At 39.9% G+C, this 23,947-nt stretch overlaps 1 protein-coding gene across 1 annotated transcript in view; it reads right to left on the bottom strand.

Annotated features, from left to right (window-relative positions):
- The window catches only part of PRDM6 (PR/SET domain 6), a 105,447-nt gene that overhangs the window by 25,292 nt on the left and 56,208 nt on the right, over positions 1-23,947 (bottom strand). The window contains exons 4-5 of the mRNA XM_024247295.3: positions 12,977-13,104; positions 9,352-9,476 (exon numbers count right to left, since the gene is read on the bottom strand). Of these exons, the coding sequence (XP_024103063.2) occupies positions 9,352-9,476; positions 12,977-13,104 (253 nt within the window). The remainder of the gene's footprint in view (positions 1-9,351; positions 9,477-12,976; positions 13,105-23,947) is intronic.

Here is a 23,947-nt window from a genome sequence, read left to right as displayed (position 1 = left end):
AGGAAACACATGACCTGGGAGCACTCCTCATGCCCTGCCACAGACCATCGCTGAGAATGCTACATGGCACGAAGACGCAGGCATCCTCAATGGTAGGGGACTATGACTACCACGAAGCTCTGTGCTCAAGTGGACAGGGAGATGCCATGTGTGGGCACAGAAAGGGGTAAGTGTGCTGCCTAAGCACTCTTCAACTGAGAACATTCTGTAGAATCACATGTGTTAAGCAAATCCAACCAGAGGACTAGCTCTGTCTGCAGCGCTCCGTCAGCATAGCCCATACTATCTTAGGAAAGAAAAGTAAAGCAAGAGACTTGCAGACCTAGAAAGAGCCTAGCATTTGTCTAGTTGACAGTTCTTAACCTTGGCTACTGCACATTAGACTCACACAGGAGAATCTTTAAAAATTACATTATAATCTCTCCATAGGGCCTGGGCATCTACATTTTTTAAAGTTCCCCAACTGCTTCTAAAGTGAAATCAGGGCTGAGAATCACTGATCTAATCCTACCTTCTCCTGTCACAAATGACAAAAGCCGAATCCCATGAAGGTCCAGTAACTTACCCTGGGTCACACATTCACTTAAGGACACATCCAGGTGGCAAGTTTTAGCTTTCAGACTTTTAAGACAGAATTTTTTTTTCTGACCATACACTCATAGCATGCCTGCTCAATAGCTGTGTTTCAAAATTTAAAGGACGTTTTTACAGCTAGTACATTGTTTTGTGTGTATTATATACATAAATATACATGTTATATATACTTAGGTTATACCTATACTTATATACACCTACGTACATATGTTTGTATGTATGTCTTTATTCTATATACAAATATTTATGTATATTTCAGTTCTGGGGCAAAAGAATATAATCAATATAGAATTTGTGGACAGTTTTTACACTTAAAAAATATTTTATGGCACACAGATTGTTACTTTTTAAATAGGCACTGAAAGACAAGAAGGAATGTTTTGCCATGTTCTGGCATTTTTTTAAATAAAACATAAAAACAGCAGCATTGTCAGAGATTGGGGTAGAACCTTCTTGTTTGGCCCTTTCATTACTAATCCAGAAGAGGCAAGGCACAGGGAAGCCCACAAGGTTTTAGGTAACACTAAGCTTTCACAGGCCAGGCAATTTCAGACTAACAGGAAGTAATGCACGGTGAGAAAAACCATAGAATGAAGATGTCATCAACATGCAAGAGAGCGGGAAACACTGACCAGCTGCTTCACTGTAGGAAAAGGAATAAAATGCTTCTGGGGGTAAATAGTACAAATAATACTCTAAGTGTAGATGATAGATGCTGAGCTCTGACTTACACTCCTAGAAAGTAACCTAACTGAGCCGGGCACCGTAGCTCAGGCCTGTAATCCCAGCACTTTGGGAGGCCGATGCGAGCAGATCACCTGAGGTCAGGAGTTCAAGACCAGCCTGACCAACATGGAGAAACCCTGTCTCTACTAAAAATACAAAATTAGCCAGGCGTGGTGGCACATGCCCGTAATCCCAGCTACTTGGGAGGCTGGGGCAGAAGAATCACTTGAACCTGGGAGGCAGAGGTTGCGGTGAGCCGAGACCGTGCCATTGCACTCCAGCCTGGGTAACAAGAGTGAAACTCTGTCTCAAAAAAAAAAAAGTAACCTAACTGATTAATTCTAAAAAATTGTTAAGGTCACATAACCTTTTATATTAAAACAAAAGAATGTGTGGGTGACAGGGGAGTAGGGATAAAGAGAGATTGATTCATGGGTAGACATTTACAATTTGGTAGAAGAAATAAGATCTAGTGTTTGATAGATCAGTACGGTGACGATAGTTTACAATGCTCTATTGTATATGATCATGCCACTGCACTCCAGCCTGGGTGACAGAGTAAGACTCTATCTCCTAAAAAAAATTTAAAGCAGCACTTTTTAGGAGACACGCAAGATTATTCTTCCTAAATATTTGCCTCACTGATTATGGCCATTAAAGGTATAAACTAAACACAAGAAATTTTCAGAAAAAGGACAAGAAATTTCATCCCAACACAAGAAAGACAACATAGACAATGGCAAAAGGTGCAGAGATGGGTTATTAAAATGACCAAAAAGATGAAGTGGTTTCTGCAAGAAGCAATATTGAGCTAGTCAATCTCTTCAGTTTGGAAACGCAAAGATTAAGGGGAAGAGGGCAAACTCTCAAAGCCTTAAAGGATACAGTCAAGGAAGAACATGAACTCATGAAATTTGGACAGTTAAAATATTGAGAGAGGCAAATTCAGGATCTATAAAACAAAGTTCAGTTTACCCCTTCCTCATTCATTCATTCAGTCCACAAATAGTTGCTGAGCATCTATTACATGCCTGACCCTGTGCTAGGCACCATGGATAGAAGGGGATCAGGAAAACCATAGTCACTGCCCTCTGGCACATAAACTCTAGTGGGAAAGATAGATATTAAGCTGATGTTTTTACAGATAAATATTTACTCAGTTTCATCAAATGTAACATTCCATTAATTTCACCATTATAATTATAAGTCACCATTAATTGCAAGACACCAGTTTCAGAAAGATTAAAATGTAAAAAAAAACCCATAAATTTTAGAATTGACAAAATACAGTTAAGACAAGTGTGGTAAGTGCTGTTAGAGAAAAGAGAGGATATCAGGAAATGATAAATCAGGGATGGCTAAACTTGGGGTATGAGAGAATCTGAGTTCCTGAGGGGTACACGGACATCATTCAAGTGCAAAGGGAGGAAAAGGCAATGCAAAAAGATGGAATATCGGCAGCTTTGCCATAGAGTCTTGTGCCATGCTGAGGTAGGAAGGAGCTCAGGACACTAAAGGAATGGAAAAAAATGCAATGTGGCCAGAGAGAGAAGAGGAGACGGGCTGCAGCCGAGGCTGGAGAGGAAGGCAGCACAATTGCCAATGCCTGTGGGAGATGGACAGGCCACGGAAATATCTGACGGGATGATGGGAGGCGGGTTAACGCAACAGAGGATGGTGGGGGTGGTAACATTCTGAACAGGGCATGGCCAGTCTAGAGATGTTTGGAATCTAATCTTGTAAAATGCTATATGGGCTGTAGAAAATGTTTCTGGAGACTCTATGTGACCCATAGGCTACCATATTAAGGAACTGGGGATTTAGCAAAGAGTAATGGCAAGCCAAAAAAAGATTTTAAGCTTGGGTGTGAGATGATCAGATTTATGCTTTAAAGGCATCATCACTCTGTATCGGTAAATAAAGAAACAAAGTACAGAACAGTGTATACAGTGTGCTACATACACATGTGGGAGAATGACAGCCAGAGAATAAAAGGGGGAATATGATTAGATGCTCAAATAGGTAAAAATTATCTCTGAAAGAATACCTGAGAATCTGCCAACATTATTGATGGCATCTTGGAAGGAGACTAGACTTATATGTCCACAGTACTTTCTGCATTTTGGTCTATGGGACAGTGCTACCTATTAACAAAACAAGTGAATAAACTGAAACAATAAAATAAGCAAGTGGTTGAAACTTCACTCTGGCCACCATGAACTAAAGAAAGAAAGTGTGAAGTCATGCAGAAGGCTACCGCAGGGGTCCAAGCCAGAGTGGATGGTGACACTAGTCAGGTGGCAGCAGAAATGAAGTGAAGAAATGCATTAAGAATATGCAATCAACAGGACTTGGTGGCTGATTGGATAGAAGGGTGAGCAAGAGTGAGGTGTCAAGGTTTCTCGATAGAGCAATTGGATGATTGGGAGTGACAGCTGCTGAAAGATGGGAGAGGCAGTTAGTGGGAGTGAATAGAGTGGTTTTAGTTTTACACAGGTTTGGTTGGAGATGCATGTGAGACACGGAAGTGAAGATGTTGCCAAGACAGCTGGAGAGGAGTCTGGGGCTCAGTAAAGAGGTCTGGATTGAAAATGGAAATCTGGGAGTACCTGTCTCAAATTAGGTCACACAGGAAACAGACTCTGAAATGGGGATTTGGGGTTTGGGGATTGCTCTCAGGATCAACACCTGTTGGGAAGTGAGGCAAGCAGCACTGGGCTGAGGGAGGAGTTTAACAGCTCTGGAGCTGGATGGAATGAATGTCCTTTAGGGTTGTCCTGGTTTGAGGCAAGGGAACCAGTCCTTTATACACCCCACATTGACCAGTCATTGGACATGGGCTACTGTGGGAGGAAGTATGACCAAGGGCGAGGTGGTTCAAGTGGGCTAAAGGTAATTCCTGGAAACAACTCATCCAAGATGTCAGCCCCCTACACTCCCACAAACAGTCGGAATGACCATCTCCATCCAGTAGCAAAGCTGGGCTTGAGGCAGCACACCACAATATCCTACAGCACGCAAAAAGTCAAATCTCTCATAACTGTGACTTTCCCTGAGACCTTTGTCATTTGTCTCTGTCAACACCTTCTTGTTGGAGTCTTGTAGAAGAGTCAGAAGCATCCCTGGGGAGTGACTTCTTTCTTCTTCTAGGAACCTACAGGTTTCAACAGCTCTAGACCAATTTTTATATTAGTTTCCTGGCTCAGGGTTTCCATAGCTGGCAAGTAGTGCAAAATCAAGCCTCATAACATCCTATGGCTAGGGCTAGGTTTTAGAGTGTGACTTCGTTTTCACCAATGCCCCAAGATGGACAGTTCCTTAGCTTACTGGCTTGAGGGCAGCATTTTTCTATTCCCCATTCAGGGACAGGATAGTATCTTTTGGTTCCTGGTTCTAAGCCAATCCCAGCTTTGCACTGTACACAAGAGGCCTGGAACCTTGACTCCTCCCAGCTGAATGACTTAGAGAGCCTGACAGCCCCGAGCTCAAGCTCTCTGCTGTGGCCACCTCACACAGCATCTGCACAGTGTTTGATATCGTGGTTATGTGCTTATGTGTTCTCTTGTAGACTGAGCTCCTCCAGGACAGGGCCTGGGTTTTTGCACCCATCACAATGCTTCCCCTGGGGCCCTGCACAGATGGTCTTATGGACTGAACTATACATTATCTTCTAAAGGTCACCGCTAAGGGCTTGAGTAGGGCCTTCCTGACTCTGACCTAGTTTCTCGCTGTTGGTGGAACGGTGGGGGTGAGGGGCACCGTGCAGAGGTCCCCCTTTTTATTTTCTGCTCTTTAAAATCAAAATAAAAAGGCAGGACTCCTCCAGGCAGGGTTTACTCCAGTGCAGCAACTCCCCTGTTGCCATCAAGGTTCACATTCTGCCACCTCAGCTTCATATGCTGAGACTGAAAAAGCAGCAGGAAGACTTGTTTAACATTTATTCCCAGGATTTTTTTTAATTTCCTCTGAAACGAATATGAATACACTAAGGTCTTTACACTCTGCAGGAGCTAATCCCCCACTGGAAGCTTTGGGGAACCTCATTCCTTTTTGCGGATGCGATCTGTCGACACAGGCGTTCCTTCAGGCTCTTTTGAAAGGCCCACAGTGGATGGAAAGGCACTCTTTTTGGAGCTGTATTACATTTATAATATGACTTTTTTAAAAAGAAAATAACATAGGAATTGCTTCCAGAACCCAAATGCCTGTGTGAACTGCTGTCTTCTCTGAGTCAAGGCAGCTTTCAATGAGCTGTCCGGGCAGTGAGTGTACCCACGGCCGCCCTGCTTTGGGGCCGCCGGCGGAGCGGGTACGTCCTGAACCCAAACCCACCGAACACTCTCGATAGGAAATGTGTACTTTCAATGTTGAAAGAACCATGGGAATAAAGTTATATTTTTATAAATGAAAGTGCTTAATATTACTCACTAAGTAAAATCATATTTTCTTTGAATGCCTTGGTCCAGGTATCAATTTCATTAACAACAACAAAAAATCTGCCTGAAATATTTAATCCATTCTAATAATGGTAATAGAAATTCTCAGTATTTATTCAGTGCACATTTCTTCATTGTTCACTGTGTGCAGAGCCCTATAAAGAGGCTCTGTGGAGGTATTTTATCGAAAAAGTCTTTGATCTCAAGAAGCTTCTTTTTAGGTACCTAATTTATTTTGTGGCCAGTTCAGTGGGATAAAAATTGTCTTGGAATTGCTAATCCAGTGGAGATGATTTAAATTACTCAGGGCTGTGGAAGGCTATCTGTTAAATTATCTGTCCATGCCCTTTTACACATTTGTGCTTTTAAATCACAGAGTATTTTCTTAGCACAGAAGAAGGAATCCTCATTTAGGTGTTCCCAGGTCTCCCAGTGAATCACATGGAATGAGAATCCATCTTAGAGGCAGTCAAAGTCATATATCTACCCAACACTATCTGATGAAGCCTTCTGCTGGTTTCTTGGGTGGCCAATCACATGACAGATATATGACTCTGAGACAGGAACTAAAATAAAATTCCTATAATACCCTTGGGGGAAAGGGGATTGTCACTGTTGAGCACTTTAGTCAATGGCTTAATTCCTTTTAAACTTCCCTCAACCCTTACTTAGAGCTCTGAACGGAACCCAAAAGAACTACTTAGTTTTCCTACTGAGTCTACAATACTTCAAGCTGATGTAGCTTTGCAAATTTTCTTTCAAGGACTTCAGGTGCTAAATGATATATCATACATCCTGGTAGAGTTTATTCAATACTCTTAATCATCAATCTCAAGAATGCTTCACTCAGGTTAGACACTAGCAGAAAGAAGAACTGAAAAGCAAACTGGTATGTTTTTTCCAGAAAGTACATTTTTGGCATGGTGGCACCAAATCTGAAGGCCAGTGGTATGCTCTTAGACACCCATTGTTAGGTGGATGTGAATGGCGCACAGACCCAAAAATGCTCTACTCCAACCCCTCAATCCCTCCCGTCCATGTGACAGACAGCATTGTCAGGTGGAAGCACCATGTGGATATGAGTCTCCCACTCCAGAGATCCAGATCGAGGGTAAGAAATGCATTTCCTAAGTGGTCACTCCACAGTTTCCATTTCTGGCTCAGAGCTTAGTAAGTGGTCATGCCATCCTTCCAGCTCCTCAGGCCAAAAGCCTCAAAGTCATCCCTGACTCCTCTTTCTCACTCAGCATCTAATGTGTCAGAAAATGCTGTTGGATTTACTTTTAAAACATATCCAGAATCCAACTACTTCTCACCACCTCCACCACTTCCATACTAATCCAAACCACCATCATCTCTCCCCTGGATTCCTGCAAGAGCCTCTAGCTGGATTCCCTGCTCTTCCCCCTGTCCAGTCTACTGTCCAGTCTCCACTCAGGGATTATTCCTGAAAAAAATTCAGTCAAATCGTTCTTTTTCTCAAAACCCTACAACAGCTCCCTTTGCCCAGCTCACACAGAGTTAGAGCCAGGGTCCTGACAATGGCCTCCAGGGACCTACAAGGTCTTCCCTGCCCTAGCACACACCCACATCTAAGTTAATCCCTCTTCACCTCGCTCACTCAGCTGCACCCATGCTGACCTCTGTGATGCTCTTCCAACATGCCAGGAACATTCCCATCTTGGGACTTAAAATTGTCTGGCTGCCAGGAATGCTCTTCTACCTACTAACACATGGCTTATTCCTTCACCATCTTAAGTCTTTGCGCAAAGGCCACCTTCCCAGTGGAGCTTACCCTGTTCACTCTCTGAAACTGTAACTCCCAACTCCTGGCACCTCTTTACCCCTTTTCTGCTTTATTAGCCCACAACACTTATCACCATCTGACCAACTATTTATTCACTTATATATCTGTTGATAATCTGTCTTCCCCCATTAAAATGTAAGCTCCATGAGGGCAGGGATTCTTGTCCATTTTGTTCACTGCTGTATTTATATCACCCAGCAAAGACACTGGCTCATGGTAGGTGTTCCTTACACATCTGAACAATGAATGAATAAATATTTGGCCTTGATATGTTTACTCTAGACATTCCTCAACACACACACCACAACAACAGCTTCAGAGTCTGTAGCAGGTTGTAGTCGTCAGGTTCCAACCTACAGACAAGTCCATGTTAGTAGATGGGGAGGCTGGCTGATGCTGACGCCTTTCTGTGCATAGATAAAGATCTAGTTTTGGGAGCATGGGGCATGGAGCCTTTCTGTTTGAGGCAGAGCACAGTGGCTTCTACGTCTACATTTGCCTCTCACTGCATACTCATGGCCAACACTGAGATTTTCTCCTATGAAAACAGGAACTCCCTCAAACAGGAATATGGCTGCAGAAAAGAAACTTTCCAGTGGAAGCTTGCAAAATCAGAGGAATGTACTATATGTCCAAAGATTTATTTCTTGATTTGAGATTGGTTTTGGGGTTAGGGTAAAATAGAAAAGGAAAGTTGATAGTAATAGGCTTTTTGATGATTTTTCTTTTTACAAAGAAATTAAAGACAAAATGGGAAAGAAATATCTGACCATCAGCATTTTGATCAGTCATAATATGGGCGCTTTTAAATTGTAGTTTTTGTGTATGTGAGTGCATGTGTTAGAAAGTGGAGAAGAGAATGAAAAAAAAAAACACTTTTTTCAAAATGAAGTGTCTTATCCATTATCAAAAGATAACTGTTATCTTTGTTTCTTTTTGTAGCATAACATCAAATTATCAGTTCACAAATTAGTCAGTTTGGTGACAAGAAAACACAATATCACTAAAACCAGTGTTTCTCACTGAAGCATATCAGAATAACCTAATTCTGTTCCAAATACTGGAAATCACTTTAAAATACTTTTCAAATAACGGATAGAGCAGAAATATAAAGTTTACATGAAAGTTGCTGCAAGTTCACATTTGCCTAGATGTTAATTCTTTTAAAGATAATGGTTGGCACGGTAATAAAGATAGGAGAAAATTACATGTTTCCAGACATGGTTTTAGACAAAAAATTTAGAAAGACACAAATTCCTCAGTCACATATCTACCATTTTAAATATTATTTCTCATGTAAATGACTATGTAGGAGGAAGCACACCCAATCAACTAAAGGGGTGTTACCCCAATTAAATATCATTGCTTTCTTATTACTTCATTTTTGCATACAGTGTGGCTCCCACAAGACGGTACATCCCTTCAGAGCAGAAGGTGAATCTTACACTGCTCTTGTAATCCCTAAGGTGGCAAGCACAGAACCAGACACATAGTAGGTACTCAGTGAATACCAGCTGACTTAACTTGCTTCCACTATTATTTAAAATTTAAAATTCTGGCAAAGGCTTTGAAGTTGTTAATAAGTGAAGGACTGGCCCATACAGGTTAAGATACCCTAGAGAAAGCAGACGACATGCAGGGAAAAGAAAACGATAGAACAGACTTGTATATGTTTGTGTTACTTATTATAGTGAACCACGTTTCATGAGTTTCAAAAAAAGCTCTTAAAAAGTTAGCTTTGAAATAGGTATATTGAAATGTGAATTCAGAGCTAAAATAAATTCTTACAGTTTTCATCCTGGGCAATGCATTGTAAGGGGATCCCAAAGAAAGACGTATAGCTGTCATTGTACCACACCAGAAGCTCGGTGCCCCTAGGGATATCTATACAGGCTCGGTAGAATATATTCGACCTATTCAAAACAAAAGAAAACCCAGCTTAGTAATACATAGGACTCATGTGCCCCCATCCATATTTTTATTGCCCCGAAAAAGTTCTGCACAGCTGCATCTAAACAGTTTGTTTGTAATAAATTTACACCCAACTGATTGTCCCCAGCAACCAATTAGAGTATGTAACTCAGTATGATAAACAGCATTCAGTTAATTTCCACAATGACCCTCCCTAGAATGAATTGGCTGAAGAGACAGATATTTAGCCCAGGAGATATCAGAAAGGAAGAATTCATTAAAAAAAAATTTCATCTCACACTAATGAGAAAATTCCCTCTCTGGAAAACTGCAAAGACACTGGTGCCCCAACCTCATATATAAATACTATTGATTTCTTATTTGAAGGAAAAACATTAAATGTATTATTGCAACTTGGCATTGGGAGTTCCAAAATTTGTAATAAAATTAAGCAGCTTTGTGATATAAGGACTCAGGGAAATAAAAATCCTCTCCACTGCTCTTCTTCTAAAGTTTGATACAGGAGAAGAGAAAAACCATCTTATGTGAAATGGATGGAAATTCAATAAATACAAGAGGAGCACTTTACTCTGGCTGAAAGATTACACTCTGAAATGATACAGTGAAGGTACCGAGAAATGAACATTTTTTATAATAGCTTTGGTACTGTAAAAAAAAAAACCTGCAGATTAAAAAAATGAGGAGACCGAGACTGGTTTTCTCAATGAAGAATTGCTACAAATATGAACCTCAAGTTCAAGATAAAAGTGTGTAGGGTTGGTGGGCCTTAAATTTCTCCTTTCTGTAAGGAATTGGCTGTAGCAGGGCAATTTGTTCCTTGTACAACACTGCAGACATAAGGCGAATGCTTCTCCACATTTTTCATGGCAGTGAGATATGCACTTGTCAACATATTTTGTCACCACAAAGTGGCTCTTGGCAATAGGATCATAAAGATCAATAAAAAAGTGCAGATTCTCAATATTTTACTTGCAGCTGCAAAAATTTCATTTATCTTGTTATTTTCCTTACTTGCTGCCATTCTGTCTCACGAGGGCACTGCTAGCCTAAGCAGAATGTTTTTCCCAACATTCTATGAATATCTGACAAAAACTCCAGCCAGTTGCCTAGCTCTTGCTACCCTTCCTCCCTCTGCATCTCCAAGAGCTGTGCATTTTATTAATTCTTTCCACTGCTGCATAAAAAAATCAAAATTGGAGCTGAGCTATAAATCACTGGCATCTCCTAACTTGAGAAAAATTGAGTCTACTTTGTACTTCACCCTTGCAACATTTCATCTCTCGGTTTGGCTTCCCTTAATATAAACACTGCGCCCAGCAAATGAATGTGCTAAAACCAAATGACACACTTTGCTGCTGAAAGAGCAGAACTGTTTTCAAGCAATGGGTGGTCTTCTGAGGCACCGAGTAGGCCGAAAGGGGGAAAAAATGTGTAAGCATACACCATTCCTTACAAGTGGGCAGAGCTTCCAAAACTCGCAGAAATCTCTGCATGTTGAAGCACATCAAAGGGATTTTTCCCTTTTCAGATAATATTTCCTTTGCTGACATGTATTTAGTATTGTGGTTGGATGACTCATAAAGATAGCTTCATGGCGTCCCAACGCAGTTGAAGTGGAACACATGCCAACAAACATTATTGTCAGCCTCAAAATAAAAACAAAACGTTCAGCTAAGGGTCAATCAATCAAGGGCGCTTTGAAGAAAATTCCATTTAGATATTACAAATCATAACAGAATGAATTTAAACCAGCTGACTTTTTGTGAAGAGGACATTCATGTACAATAAAAATTAGCCTGGCTCTTCAGGGTCCAACTTTTCTATTTTCTTACTCTTGGACGTGGTCACTGGTGATGAATGCCAGTTTTTAAAATTGTGTTTTTGTATTTCATTTTGTAAAGATCTGAAGTAATCGAAAACAGATCGGCAGAGAGAGCTCATAGTGTAAGCGCCATCATGAAAGGGAGAGTTGTAGAAAACCCACTTAATATTGACAGATAGGCAATGACTTACCCATGTCCACCTTCCTCTTAGGGGGTTCTTGTTTTCCCAAATTCAGAATTTGCCTCAATAGCTCCCTGGGTACCCATTACAGAACCAAACTATCTCTTACTAAGTGGACAAGCACAATCTTCACTAATTTTCTAGCTCAGAGTTTTATAAAAAACATCACAACAGAAATGCAGCTGTAATAAAGGTGAATAAAGCCCACATACAGCAGTGTAACGAAATACTGTCTTGTGCTACTTCATTTAAACCGTTGCTTGATGAAATAAAACTGCACTGAAAACCAAGGCGGTGAGTCACATACTGCCCAAATTTTTTTTAATTGAAGACCTCAGAGAGCAAGCCAAATTTGTGCAGCCTTTAACCAACAAGGGGAAGAAAGTTAAAAAGAAAAAACTTAAGCTTCGTTTAAAAAAAAAAAGAGGAAAGGAAAATAAATAGCCATAGGCAGGACTCCAAGTTGCTGAGCACAGAGCCCTCTGCTTTGATGTGTCTGTGGTGCCTAATAAAGCTAAACAGTTGCTTCTGATTCTAAAGGGAACACGACTGTTTATAACTGAGGTCATATATTTATATGGCACACGTTTTCGAGGGATTTTAAGAAAAGAAGGCTTAGTGGTGGGGCTTTTTTCCTATTTGATTTGTTTTTGCCCTCTCATCTCCACTCCAGCCTTCCTTAGCACTAAGTGGAAATGCTTCACCAGCAGGTGCACTGAGAAGAACTGGCTGAGCGTCCGGGGAATCCACCCTGCTTCTCAGCTCCCCAGAGGCCTCCCTATGTGGACCCCCTAAGGGAAATGGGGATGGCTCCACCCTGCCTTTGTTATCCTCTGGGTTTTGCCCATACCTTTCAGGAAACCAGGGGCTTCTCTATGCCCGGAAGCTGCCTCATCAACTGAAACGAATCCTGAATCATCAAAGGGCCAAACCCACTGCCACCTTTAAACGGAGCAGGAGAGTTACCCTGGCTCTGTCACTGCCACTAAGTCTAACGGTTTTGGAAAGGTATCCTTGGGAAGGTAGAGAGTTCTTGGTTTCCCATGCTGTTGTGCAAATAAAGCTATTCCTCAAAGGAGACAGCATGAAGGAGACTGAAAGCAAGAGACCTGAGGCTGAATCTCTGACCTTCTACTTATCTGTGTGAATACGTCTGCTTGGGAAAAGCACCCCAAGTCAGTGGGTTTGCTGGGCTCATTCAGACCATTCTGGAAGTTCTAATGACATGGGAGTAACTTCACCATGTGCACAGAGTGAAGGAGGCCATCTACTAGAACTTTTAATCCTAAATGTTCATGAATGCTCTTACTGTCATAGGAACTAAGGAGGTTTCAGAAACCTAGCAAAAAAAAAAAAAAAATGCCAGTCCTTGCAGAGTTCTGCAGGATTTTTTTTACCCACCAGCGGCAAGCCTGAATTTGTATATGCAAGCCAAATGGCTTCAGCTCTGTAGGTGGTAAATCAAGATATACTTTACCTGTACTGAACTACTGTTAGATTCTGTTCTCCGCAGTGCCTTGCACATCGGATATACCTCATCCAGCTCGACTTACTAGGTTCCCCACCATCAATAAAGTGCTGTAGTGTCCCATCCTGGTCATATATCTGGAGAAGAGGTCAGAAGGTCAAGTAGTTAGAACGAATCATCAGCAATCATTTTCCCTGCTTCCCTTGGTGTCTTTATGTGTCAGCTGCAGAAATTTATTGCCCTTAGGTTTGCCAGTGCTTATTGATGCTTGTGGACACTCAACCGGAATAACAGGAAAATATGTTTTGATGATGCAAGTCGATCATGTTTTTCTTATCAAGCCAATCTTCTCTGTATTAAACATATTTGCGGTATCTCACGGATGTGACCATATTTCCCAAAGAATATTTAACTGATTTTGACAGGCTAGTCTTAAGTAATGAGCTGCTGGATAAACAAAGCAAGCTGAAAGGAGAGGCCGCACTGACATTGTTGGAACATCCACATTCGTGGCCCCCCAGTCTCAAACACACAACTGCCCAGAGGCATTCAGGAGGCAGTAACTGCCTGTTCAACAGGCTGGGCGACACCCAGCAGAAGGCAGTTGGAGAGTTATGGAGCTGTAAAGAACTGGCAAAACAGACTCTGATTTGGGTGAAATAAATGGACTCTCACCTCAAAGAAGATGTAGGGCTTCAGTTTTCAGGACCTGAAACTAGTAGGAGAGGAGTCATTAAAAAAAAAAAAAAAAAAGAGAGACCCTCAAAAAAGGAAAGAAAAAAATGGCTGCCTCCTATGAATCCTACATTTCTTAACTGAGTTGTCTAATTGTTACTGCCTCACATCAGTTCAAGCATATTTCCTTTCAAGAAAGCATTTGAGAAAATGAAATCCGCTTCAAACCACTCAATAAGCATGGGACAAAAAGTCTTGTGAAAGCAACTAGGGAGCCAAGCAAACACAGAGTCAGTGCCAACAGCAGAGGCAACAGCTTGCCTTTCCAGAAAAGATTTCAGATACAGGGCACTTAGGGGGACATGGTATCTAGAGAAGTGGGAGATGAGGAGGTCATGTATCCACAGCAATTCTAGAAAGTCACTCCCAGTCCTGGGGCCATCCAGGAAGCAGGGACAGTTTAAAAAGTTTTCTAAGGGTTTAAAAAGTTTTCTAAGGGTATGGTTCTCAGAAGGACCATCATACACTGCACCTTTTCAGATAAAATCAGCAGTGGGATCCTTCTGGTAGCTACTTCTCCAGAGCATCCTGACAAATCATATCTCTCACTCTTGCTAGTCAGTCCTTCCACTTTTCCTTTTCAAATAAGCATGGAAAATAAGTGTTAGAGAGAGCCTCACTGGTTACATTTAGGCTCCAAAATTAGTATGGTCATTCATATTAGTTTAGCTCAGCAGTTCTATTCTGGGGGAGGGGGTGCAAACGGGCTTAGTGATGACAGTTTCTTTTTACTATCACTGGTCATTTAAAAACAGCTGAGTTTTTTTTTTACTTTATTTATTTTATTTTATTTTATTTTTTGCTTTTCTTGAACTCATTCCTCTCCAACCCCAACCTTTCCACTAACCCCACAATGAAAGACAAACATTAATCTGTTAAAAACAATTGAGAAGTTATGACTGGGTAAACACACCAGAGTGATCACAGCTGATAATCAATTTAGCTTGAGAAGAGTGAAGAGATTCTTGGATTATATTTATTTAAGCCTAATGACTTCTTCAAATTTCTAGGTTTTGGATAATGGCAAAAAATGGAAACATTGCATGGGGTGGCTACATCTGCTACATGAGCAATCTAATGATAGACAACATATTTAGGATTGATTACACTGTAGTTGTTTCTGTGTTTGTTGTTGTGGGGTTTTGTTTCTGTTTCTGTTTTTTGAAAAAAACTAGTTAAGATTCAAAATTTCAACTCAGAAACTGTTGTTGACAGCCTCAGAGTTGAAATTTTTTTTTTCTTTTATTATTATTATGATTATTATTATTATTATACTTTAGGTGAAATTTTTAATCTTAACCAGTTTCTTTAAAATTGCAACATTGACCAAAGCCATTTGGTTCCCTTAATGCCACTGTTAATCTTTAATGGAGTAAGAAATGTTGATGACCCAGCCCCCTACCCTCCTTTCCCTCAAGAATAAACCTTCCATAGGGACTGCTGGTGAAAATTATTATGAAGCATTTTGAGAAGTACACACAACAATCCTCCTTTGTGCATCAAGCCACTATCTTCAACAGCAAGTAAAATCCTCTAACATTTCTAACTAGTGGGGGCTGTCTTAACTGTTGGCTCATTTGATCACCAGCCACTAACCAGTCCACCTTGAAAATTAGTATGGAAAGTGTTTCCCCCTACACTCTTGTTTCAGCAGTAATCTTAACTAAGTATATTGTGACTACAAGGAAATCTACAATTTTTGCCTGCCTGATATAAACTGCTACTTGCCTTGAGGAAAAGTAAAAGGCTATTTGTCAGGCTTTTCCCAAATATCACACAATGTAGCACATGGCATGAGGTTTGGCTTTCCTGGCTTTAGCTAATACTAATATTATAATATTTCACATGAAACTGTGACGCAAATCCCATGCACCTACTTAAACCCCATAACTACATACCCAGAGTTGAACAGACTCATTCAACCTTGATACTGCTTTCTCCCTCAGCCCCCAGAGCCTAGCCATCATCAAATCCAGTTGAATTTGCCTTCTATGTACTTTTCAAGTGCATTTATGTCATTCTCTCCACTGTTAACCATTTTAGCCCAAATGAGATTTTTTTTCTCACCTAAAGTATAGCAAGAGCCTCTTAACTGATTTCAAAAAACATTAGAGAGAAAAATAAATGAAAAGAAAACCTAGCCCTTTTTTTTTTTTTTGTAGTTCAGTTTTTGCATGCATTGTTAAAACAGAGAAGCTATGTTACCTAATGTTAAAAACTATCTGTTATCCTCTTGGGAAAATATTTGTAATACATATCACTATACTATCAGCCTCTGATTTCTTTTGTGATTGTTGTTGCTGCTATTTTCAAACCATTGCTTTTAGTCTGTTCTTTATCTTTTATCAATAGGAGTAGAAATATGAGAAAAAGGGAGACCTAATTCTTACCTTTTTAAGGGGATTTTAACAGTATTGAATCTAATTCTATTTATTGGGACATCACACGTATGGTTGAAATAATGATCACACAATTTCTCACTCATTACAAATCATGCATGGCATTAACCAAAAGCTACCACAAGAAAGGAGTTGTATTGTGATCCTGGATATTAGGAAGTGCCACTTTCTCCCATGCTCTTATTTTCCTTGTGCAAAATCTAGCTTTAAATAAGAGCAGCAGGAGTAAAATATGCACCAGGGTTGCATGTTACAACAACTGGCTGTGAGTGGCTTGTCCACTGCTTTGTCATTTACCAAGGCTGCCAGCCTACGATAACAATAATCATAGAAATGGTATAAGCTAGTGACTGATCTAAGCTCGTTTTAACATAAGCATAATACCATCTGCCAAATGATAGGAATTGTGTGTATTGGTGGCTCTGAGCAAAGTGTTTCTCCTTTGCAAACTAGTGGCTCTCAGGCTAAATTCAAGCAATAGACCAACCTTGTTTTCCCTGCACAATGTTTAAATTTTTTTTTAATTTTATCTAGTTAAGATTTCTAACTTCTGAAAAATCAAAAGATGGGTCCTCGATCTCCGGCAGTGATCCCCTTAAGGTAAGAAAAGATGGCTCCCTTTAGACTGGGCTTCAGCTTTTCCAGTTCTGCAGTCTCTACCACTCCCTACTGTCTTACATGCTGCTTACCTCACTAATTTACTTACCTGTTTAGCCTCATTAGACATTTACGTTTGTAAGCCCAGCTGTAAGGGAATTCCTGCCACCACTGAAAATCAGTCCATTACAGCTGGGGGCACTTTCAAAGAAAACTGTTAGAAGTGACAGCCTAGGAACACTGCAAACATTCATCACTCCTGTGCTTCCCAGATGCCATCAACTGACCCAAGATCCAAGCATTCTGTCCTGTAGTTTTCCAGTGAAGGGGAGTGCAGAGCTTTGTTTTGTTTTGTTTTGTTTTGTTTTTGTTTTTAATTTCCCTTCATTTTTACCAGCGCAGGCTTTCAAAGGTCTTTTTAAGTGAAGGATCCCCTTTAATTCAAGGAAGGCTTAAATGTAATTCCACTATAAAAACAGATGAAAGTTGCCCTGGTTAAAAAATGAGGGGTTGATGGGAGCACCTCACCAGCACAACTAACCCCACCATGACTCTCTGAGATAGTTCCCAGGACAACTCTAGGGGCCCATGGTGAGCTGGGGGACCCTGTGTGAAAAAGCACAAGCAGCACATTTCCTCCAGTAGATAAGGCCTCCGTGAAGAACTCAGTCACCAACTCTTCTGCTAGAATGCCGAGCACTGTGGCTAAATTTAGAGCCCAGGAAAATCAGATTTGGAAGGGACCTCAGAGACCATCTGTTCCAACCCCATCCATTTATACAGAAGGAAATGGCATCTACAAAAGTTAGTACTTTAAGCAAAGTGAGACGACTAGTCCATGACAGAACCAGACCTCATCTCCAGGCCTTCTCACCTTCTCGCCACTTCTCTGCCTCCCCATCTGGGAGTGTGCTGAGGCCTTCCTCACCTCATTCAGTCCTGTAAATATCCTGAAGACAGCCAATGACCTCAGACAAAAGGAATTTGAATTATACCTTAATTATGAATCTGTTCCTCCCCGAACAGATTCCCTGGATTTCAGCATGGGGAGGGGGAAGCGGGATCCGAAGTTTTCATATAAAAGGGATTAGCCAGTTTTCAGGGAGTGAGGAGACATTTCAGACGCCCTCTCCCGTGTTCCCAACCCTGGCATATCCCTGTGCCAAGGCTCCAGATACTGGCATTTGGTTGTGTGTTGAAGTGCCAGCCTCCTTCAGTTTTTGCCAAGCAGCTGAGGTGAGGAAGCATATTTTGTGCCCATACACCTAACACAGGGCCCAACACATAGGAGGAATCCAATGCATGCCGAAGTAATTGAATTCTCACAATAATTCTGTATCTTCTTAAAGATCTTGGATTTTACTCAAAGCTTAAGAAGAAATTACCACTAAATGCCATTAAACCTTGATTCTAAGTATTAACAACTAGGATTTAAAAATATTATGTTCTTTTTGAAGCCAATCTCTTTCAACTCTATGAAATACAAAGGTGAATTTCATATGATGATTTAAAATGGAATAAACAATTACCACAGAAAGGGCCCAGAAAAGGTCATTGGAGATTTCCAGTATAGACCTGTAAACCCAGTGCTGTTTAAAATCCTTTCACAGCTCATGGAGTATCCAGGGAAGACCAGATAAAAAGGCACGGTTTCTCAGATATCCTCTACCTATTTACACAGTGCCTTTACACAGCCCCATCTTTCTGTAAAATTCAGAAAACTGGGGTTCCAACGGTCAAGTGTATTAGAAATTTAAGAAAGCATACTGTTTGCCAACATAGATAAATATGTTTTACTACACAATTCCTCTCTGTGTCAGGAGGTAGAGGCCCAGTATTTCATAGTCCATAAGACAGCTCTACAACCATTTACTCAAAAAAATGATTCTTGGCTGTTTTGACTATGAAAAATTAGTAACCAGAATACTTTTATTGCTAAATAAAAGATTTTTAAAAGGTGAACGGTGGTTGTTAAAGGAGACCTTCTTAAGTATTCTCAGTGAAAACACACGATATAAACCACTATGGTTAAGGGCGACTGTAGGGTGTAGAGTACAGAGGTTAAGAGCTTGCATGTGGGTGTCAGTTTCAATGCATGTGAGTTACAATTGTGGTGATGTGATTTTGGTCAGTTATTTAACCTCTTAAGGAAACTGAGACTTTCTTTTTCTGAGGAAAAAAAAATGGTGCTAATAATAATCCCTACCTCAAAGAGCTGATATAAAAACCAAATAAGTGAGTATATGTAAAAGACTTAAAACAATGCTGGACATCTAGTAAGAGCTCAAAGAACATAGCCAGCCTTAGACCAACACTATTATTAGATGAGAAACATCAGCCTAGACATAATCTACTAACTTGCTCACGGACACTGGCCACAATATATTATGTGCAGCATATGCAAATAAACTATTTCTAAGGTTACCAGAGCATAAACTCATTGAGGGCAGGAGTGCATTTTAATCATTTTTTAATTTACTGATAGGTACCTTACACAGGGTTTTGTACACACCAGGAAATCAACTTTTGTTGAAAAAGAAAGGAGAAAGAAGAAAAAGATTTGGAATGACATCAAGGGAATACAGGAGTAAAACACTTGATGTATTAATAGTTTATATTTTATCTCCCAGATGAATCTATTTTTAAAATAAAACAAACTATGTCAAAATAAGAAATGGTATATGAATGTAAATACTGCCCAGAAAACGGTAAGGAAGCATTTCTTCAACTCCACACTTCCCTAAAGTTAATCAGTTTTTAGTTCATTGCAGTGTCGCTTGTCATGCAAAAGACATAGGCACCCACTATATCTTTGAGAACATTTCTGGAGCATGCTTGAAATTAACAAGTATTTATTACAAATGTTTTAATTAGCTGTGGCTTTAGAACCCCAATATCCCAATATCTCTCACTGAACATCACCTACTATATAGGATTGCTTGACCTCTGAAGTCACTGACATTTTTGACCAGAGGGAGCCCCAACTTACAGTGCCATATTCCTGCATGAACACTCAGTATGTTCAAGGTAGGTGAGCTGTCTATGCAGTCACATGTACCTGGATCCAGAGCCCGGGACATTTGTGGATTTCAGCCTGGAGTCTCAGAACCACAGAGATCCAGCACTGCTCCCCAGTCTAGAGAGGAAAACAGCAAATACCGCAACAGCGTGGCCTACTAACCTTTCTGGTTTTAAACTTTCAAATAAAGCTAAATCAAGGCTTGAGAAGAAAGATCATAAAATAAAATTTTCAAAACAAGTGAAAGCATCTGCCTCCACCTTCACACAAGGAAAGAACATCAGTTAATGACCAAGTCATACATACTCGTGTGGCATTTGAGTTTATAAAATACTTTTACAGACTTATTTATCTGTATAACTGACCTACAACGGAAGCTGAGAATATTATTCTGTTTTACAGGTAATAAGCCTTGAGCTGAGAAAGATGAAATGATTTGCTTGCAGTTATATAGTTGGGAAATGTGAATCATAGGCCACCATGTTATTGCTTTTTTCACCACATCCGATTTGCCCTATCAGAGAGAAATGTAGAGCTCTTCCTTTAAAACTAACTGAAATTCTCCAAATGAGGGTCATAAAAACATTCATAATGATTAATAAAGTTCTTTATCAATCAAATTTCTATTTTTAGAACAAATGTCAATTTAGTGAGAATTACTGAATCTGTTATTAAAATGTAAACAACCAGCAACCATGCAATGGATAAAGACACAAATCCCCATTTCTGCTTATTGCAATGTGTCATAATGACCAGCAACATTAAAAAAAAAAAAAGACAATGCATAAGACCGTGAATATGCATATTTTACAATAACGCTTCTTCATTAAACACCGACTAGTGTGCCCATATTATGTGTGTTCAGCTTTTTATTTTTTCTCAAATATATAATATTATACATGTTTTCATTTTAATAGTTTCTCCCTCCTCCATCCATTATAATTAACTTATTTTGTTGTTGTTTCTAATAAGGAAATCCTTTCCTCACTTTGGTTTGGAATATTTTGGAATGTCTTGAATGCCAAGATTCTAAAATGTGGCTTCAAAGGTCAAGTAATAAATGCCCCATAAAATAAGTGAGTAATGGTTATATACACCATTGCTGTATTTTCAGTAATGCTGATATAAAGCTGTATACTGTACTTTGTCAATTCACATTCATCAAGTTCCAGAAATATTAGAAAATCATTAGAGGTTTATGTTGAGTTTGCAGATAATACTAACATATAAGTCAAGACTGAAATATGGTAATCAGAAAAACAGTTGAAAAGTGTCAATAAACTGTAAAACACCCGTGGTGGTGTTTGCAAAGCCTTCTTCAGAGAGCCGGCCATGTGAAGAAATGGAAATGGGTATTTTGGTCACACTGTGGGTCAGCTACTGGTAAGTGTCAAGTTAGCAGAGGAGAGTCGGTGACTCTGAGGATTATGACATGGAGACTCAGGCACTCCTGAGAACTGTTGAGCATTTGGTGAATTCCACTTATCTCTGAAGATGGCAGCAGCCGTCGGTATGAAGCCTGCCATCCATCAATCTGGAGTCTTCTTCAGGCATCCTCTGTCTGTTGATCAGAGGAAGACTTTGGGGAATCAGGCTTCCATTATCAGGATTTTGTCTGTGATCTGAACAAGCCACTGAAACTTTAACTTTTCACTTGGCAGAAGCATATATGCTGGAAAAGTCCTGACAGTTCATTCATTTTGCTCCATCCTGGAGCCAGCTGATGTCTGACTGGTGAGACCCGCCCTCTTTGATGTTGTACTCTTTTGAGAGTGCCCTGCTGTGAAAAAAATTTTATCCATCCAAATTAAAGAGAAATATTTCTGCATCCAGCTGTTAGCTGTGACATGTTTGCCATTTTTCACGGCACTGGCTTGGTGCCATCCACAGGCTCTGCTGCAAACCTATCTTTTTCTCTCTTCTCCGTTGCAGCAATAATATCCACAGTGCACAACTGTCTCCAGTGTCCACACAACATCAACACTAAAAAGGAAAAAAATTATAACCCTACATTGCTAGGAACAACCTTGAAAATATTTGCATGGAGTAGTTTCTTTTTTGTTTTTTTTTCTCTCTCTCTCTTTTTAGTATCACTGTTAATGTATTTCACAGACTGCAAAATTCTTTGACACAATCTACCCATTTAAAAATTGCTTAAATCCAGTCTTTAAAAATCTATCTTTAATTAAAGCAGTCAACAAGAATTCTTGACATCTATTAAATATATTTACAAATGAAATGAATTTGGATCCTGCAAAAACTTATTTTGTATATACTGAGTTCACATTAAAAAAATAGACATTCATTCACGTGTTCATTTGAGCAGAGAGAGCTCTGTAAAAATAAAGAAAACTCTCATGAAAGTTTGAGTAAATATTTATATCTAACTAATCAAGAAAACCTGTATCTTCTTTTATTTATTAAGTGCCATGTGGGGGCTTATAAAGATTGCTGCCACAAACTGTGTGTATTGTAAACAAAGGGCAGCTTTCATTATTACCACGTTTGTCTCCATATCCTGAGATGAACGAGTAAGCACCACAGTTTCCAGCTTCCCTCCTATTCTGGCTTTTCTCTCTCTTCTCTCTCATATACACTTTTGCTGAGATGGAAGGGGATCAGTAAACTAGACCTCAGCCCTTGGCATCAGAGAATCCTGCCTTGCAAATAATCTCAGACTGTGGCTAGCAAATGTGAAGAGCTACTCAGCATCCTTTCTCGTGTCAGCGAAAGATGGATTTTGGAAAAAACAACACAACAACAACATGCTACATGTGAGAAAGTATCAATTTTGGAAAATAAACCACAGAGAAATTTGTATTAACATCTTCCTCCACTTTTAAAAATAAAGCCTTAATTTTGTACCAAACAGGAAATGGAACTACTATTTTGTTAAAATAATCCTACAAATAATAGTAGTGTGAACTGATGGGATTTGCACGTTACATACAATCATACACCAAATAGTTCTGCACTAGAGAACTATAAAATGACACATTTAAGTTAATGCTCACACTGCGATGCACACTTGAAATCTCTATATGGCTCGTGCAACACATCTTATGGAGTACTATTTAACTCTTTATTGTAGTGAAAATTTTGGTTTATATAGTCTAGTGGGTACAATACCGAATAGACCTTGCTGAAACCTGACTATACCTCAGTTACTGACTACACCTCAGCCTAGTAGCTATTGAAAAATACGATTTCCAAGAAGCATCTTGGACCAAAGCCTAGGTGCAAACTGCTATGTTAGACAGCAATCGTATTAAATATTTACAAAGTATTAAGTGGGAAATGTTTGTAAAGGGAACATCTCTAAAAAATCAGAGAGACTACTTCTATATATGCGTAGACACACACTATGCCCTAGAGCTCACCCGCTTTTTTTTAGTGAGAACTTTCTAAAGACACAGAATGTTTGTCCCAATGAAGTAATGGTTTCCTATGGTTTTACTTCTTTTGAGAGCAGGCAACAGCTTTATTTCTTTACTGAAATGTGTCACTCTTTAAATTATTACGTTTTCCTAAGTCTACGACATTCTTTTCCTAACCACACCAATAAAGTGTGATTGTCAGACATGCTTTATTAAGGGAAAAGTGGCCGTCTGTCAAGGATAGAAAACATATTTTCAGATCTTAAATAATTGAGAAGACATTCCTTATGTCACGTTGGGACAGTGCTGAGCATGCCCTCAGTTCCCAGTTTACACTGGGATCAGAAAACAATGGATCAGAAAACATTACACCTGGATCAGAAAACAATGGAAGAAATGAAGCCACCCCTCAGACTCAGGGTGCTCAAGAAAGGGAGCAAGTAAGAGCCACTACTGGCCTACATCAAAGACATTTACTTGCCATACGTTTCCTCCCCATCAAGATCCAAGAGATGAGGCACCAAGTATAGAGGGTGATGACAGTAATGATGAGTCTCAAATTTAGACCTCTGACTTCCCAGACAGCATTCTTTCAACAAAAATTTAGTAAGCAGCTACTGTGCTCCAGCCACTGTGCTTGGTGCAGAGCATTAAAAACCTCAGACCCACTCTCTGCCCTCAAGTAATTTACAGTGCCATAGGTGAGAGACATGTAAAACAAATCATAAGACATCTTATCTGGTACCAAATCTGTAGATTTTCCCATCCAACCTTTGGATATTTGTTGTCTAGAATGGGATTCCTACGTGTGGAAAAGGTAATCCATTATAATTTTGCAAAAATGACATCAGGA

This window comes from Pongo abelii, chromosome 4 (assembly GCF_028885655.2).
Source record: "Pongo abelii isolate AG06213 chromosome 4, NHGRI_mPonAbe1-v2.0_pri, whole genome shotgun sequence".
In the NCBI taxonomy this organism is placed as follows: Eukaryota; Metazoa; Chordata; class Mammalia; order Primates; family Hominidae; genus Pongo; species Pongo abelii.
Note: the sequence above shows the minus strand (reverse complement) of the source record. Positions and strands in the feature narration are given on the sequence as shown.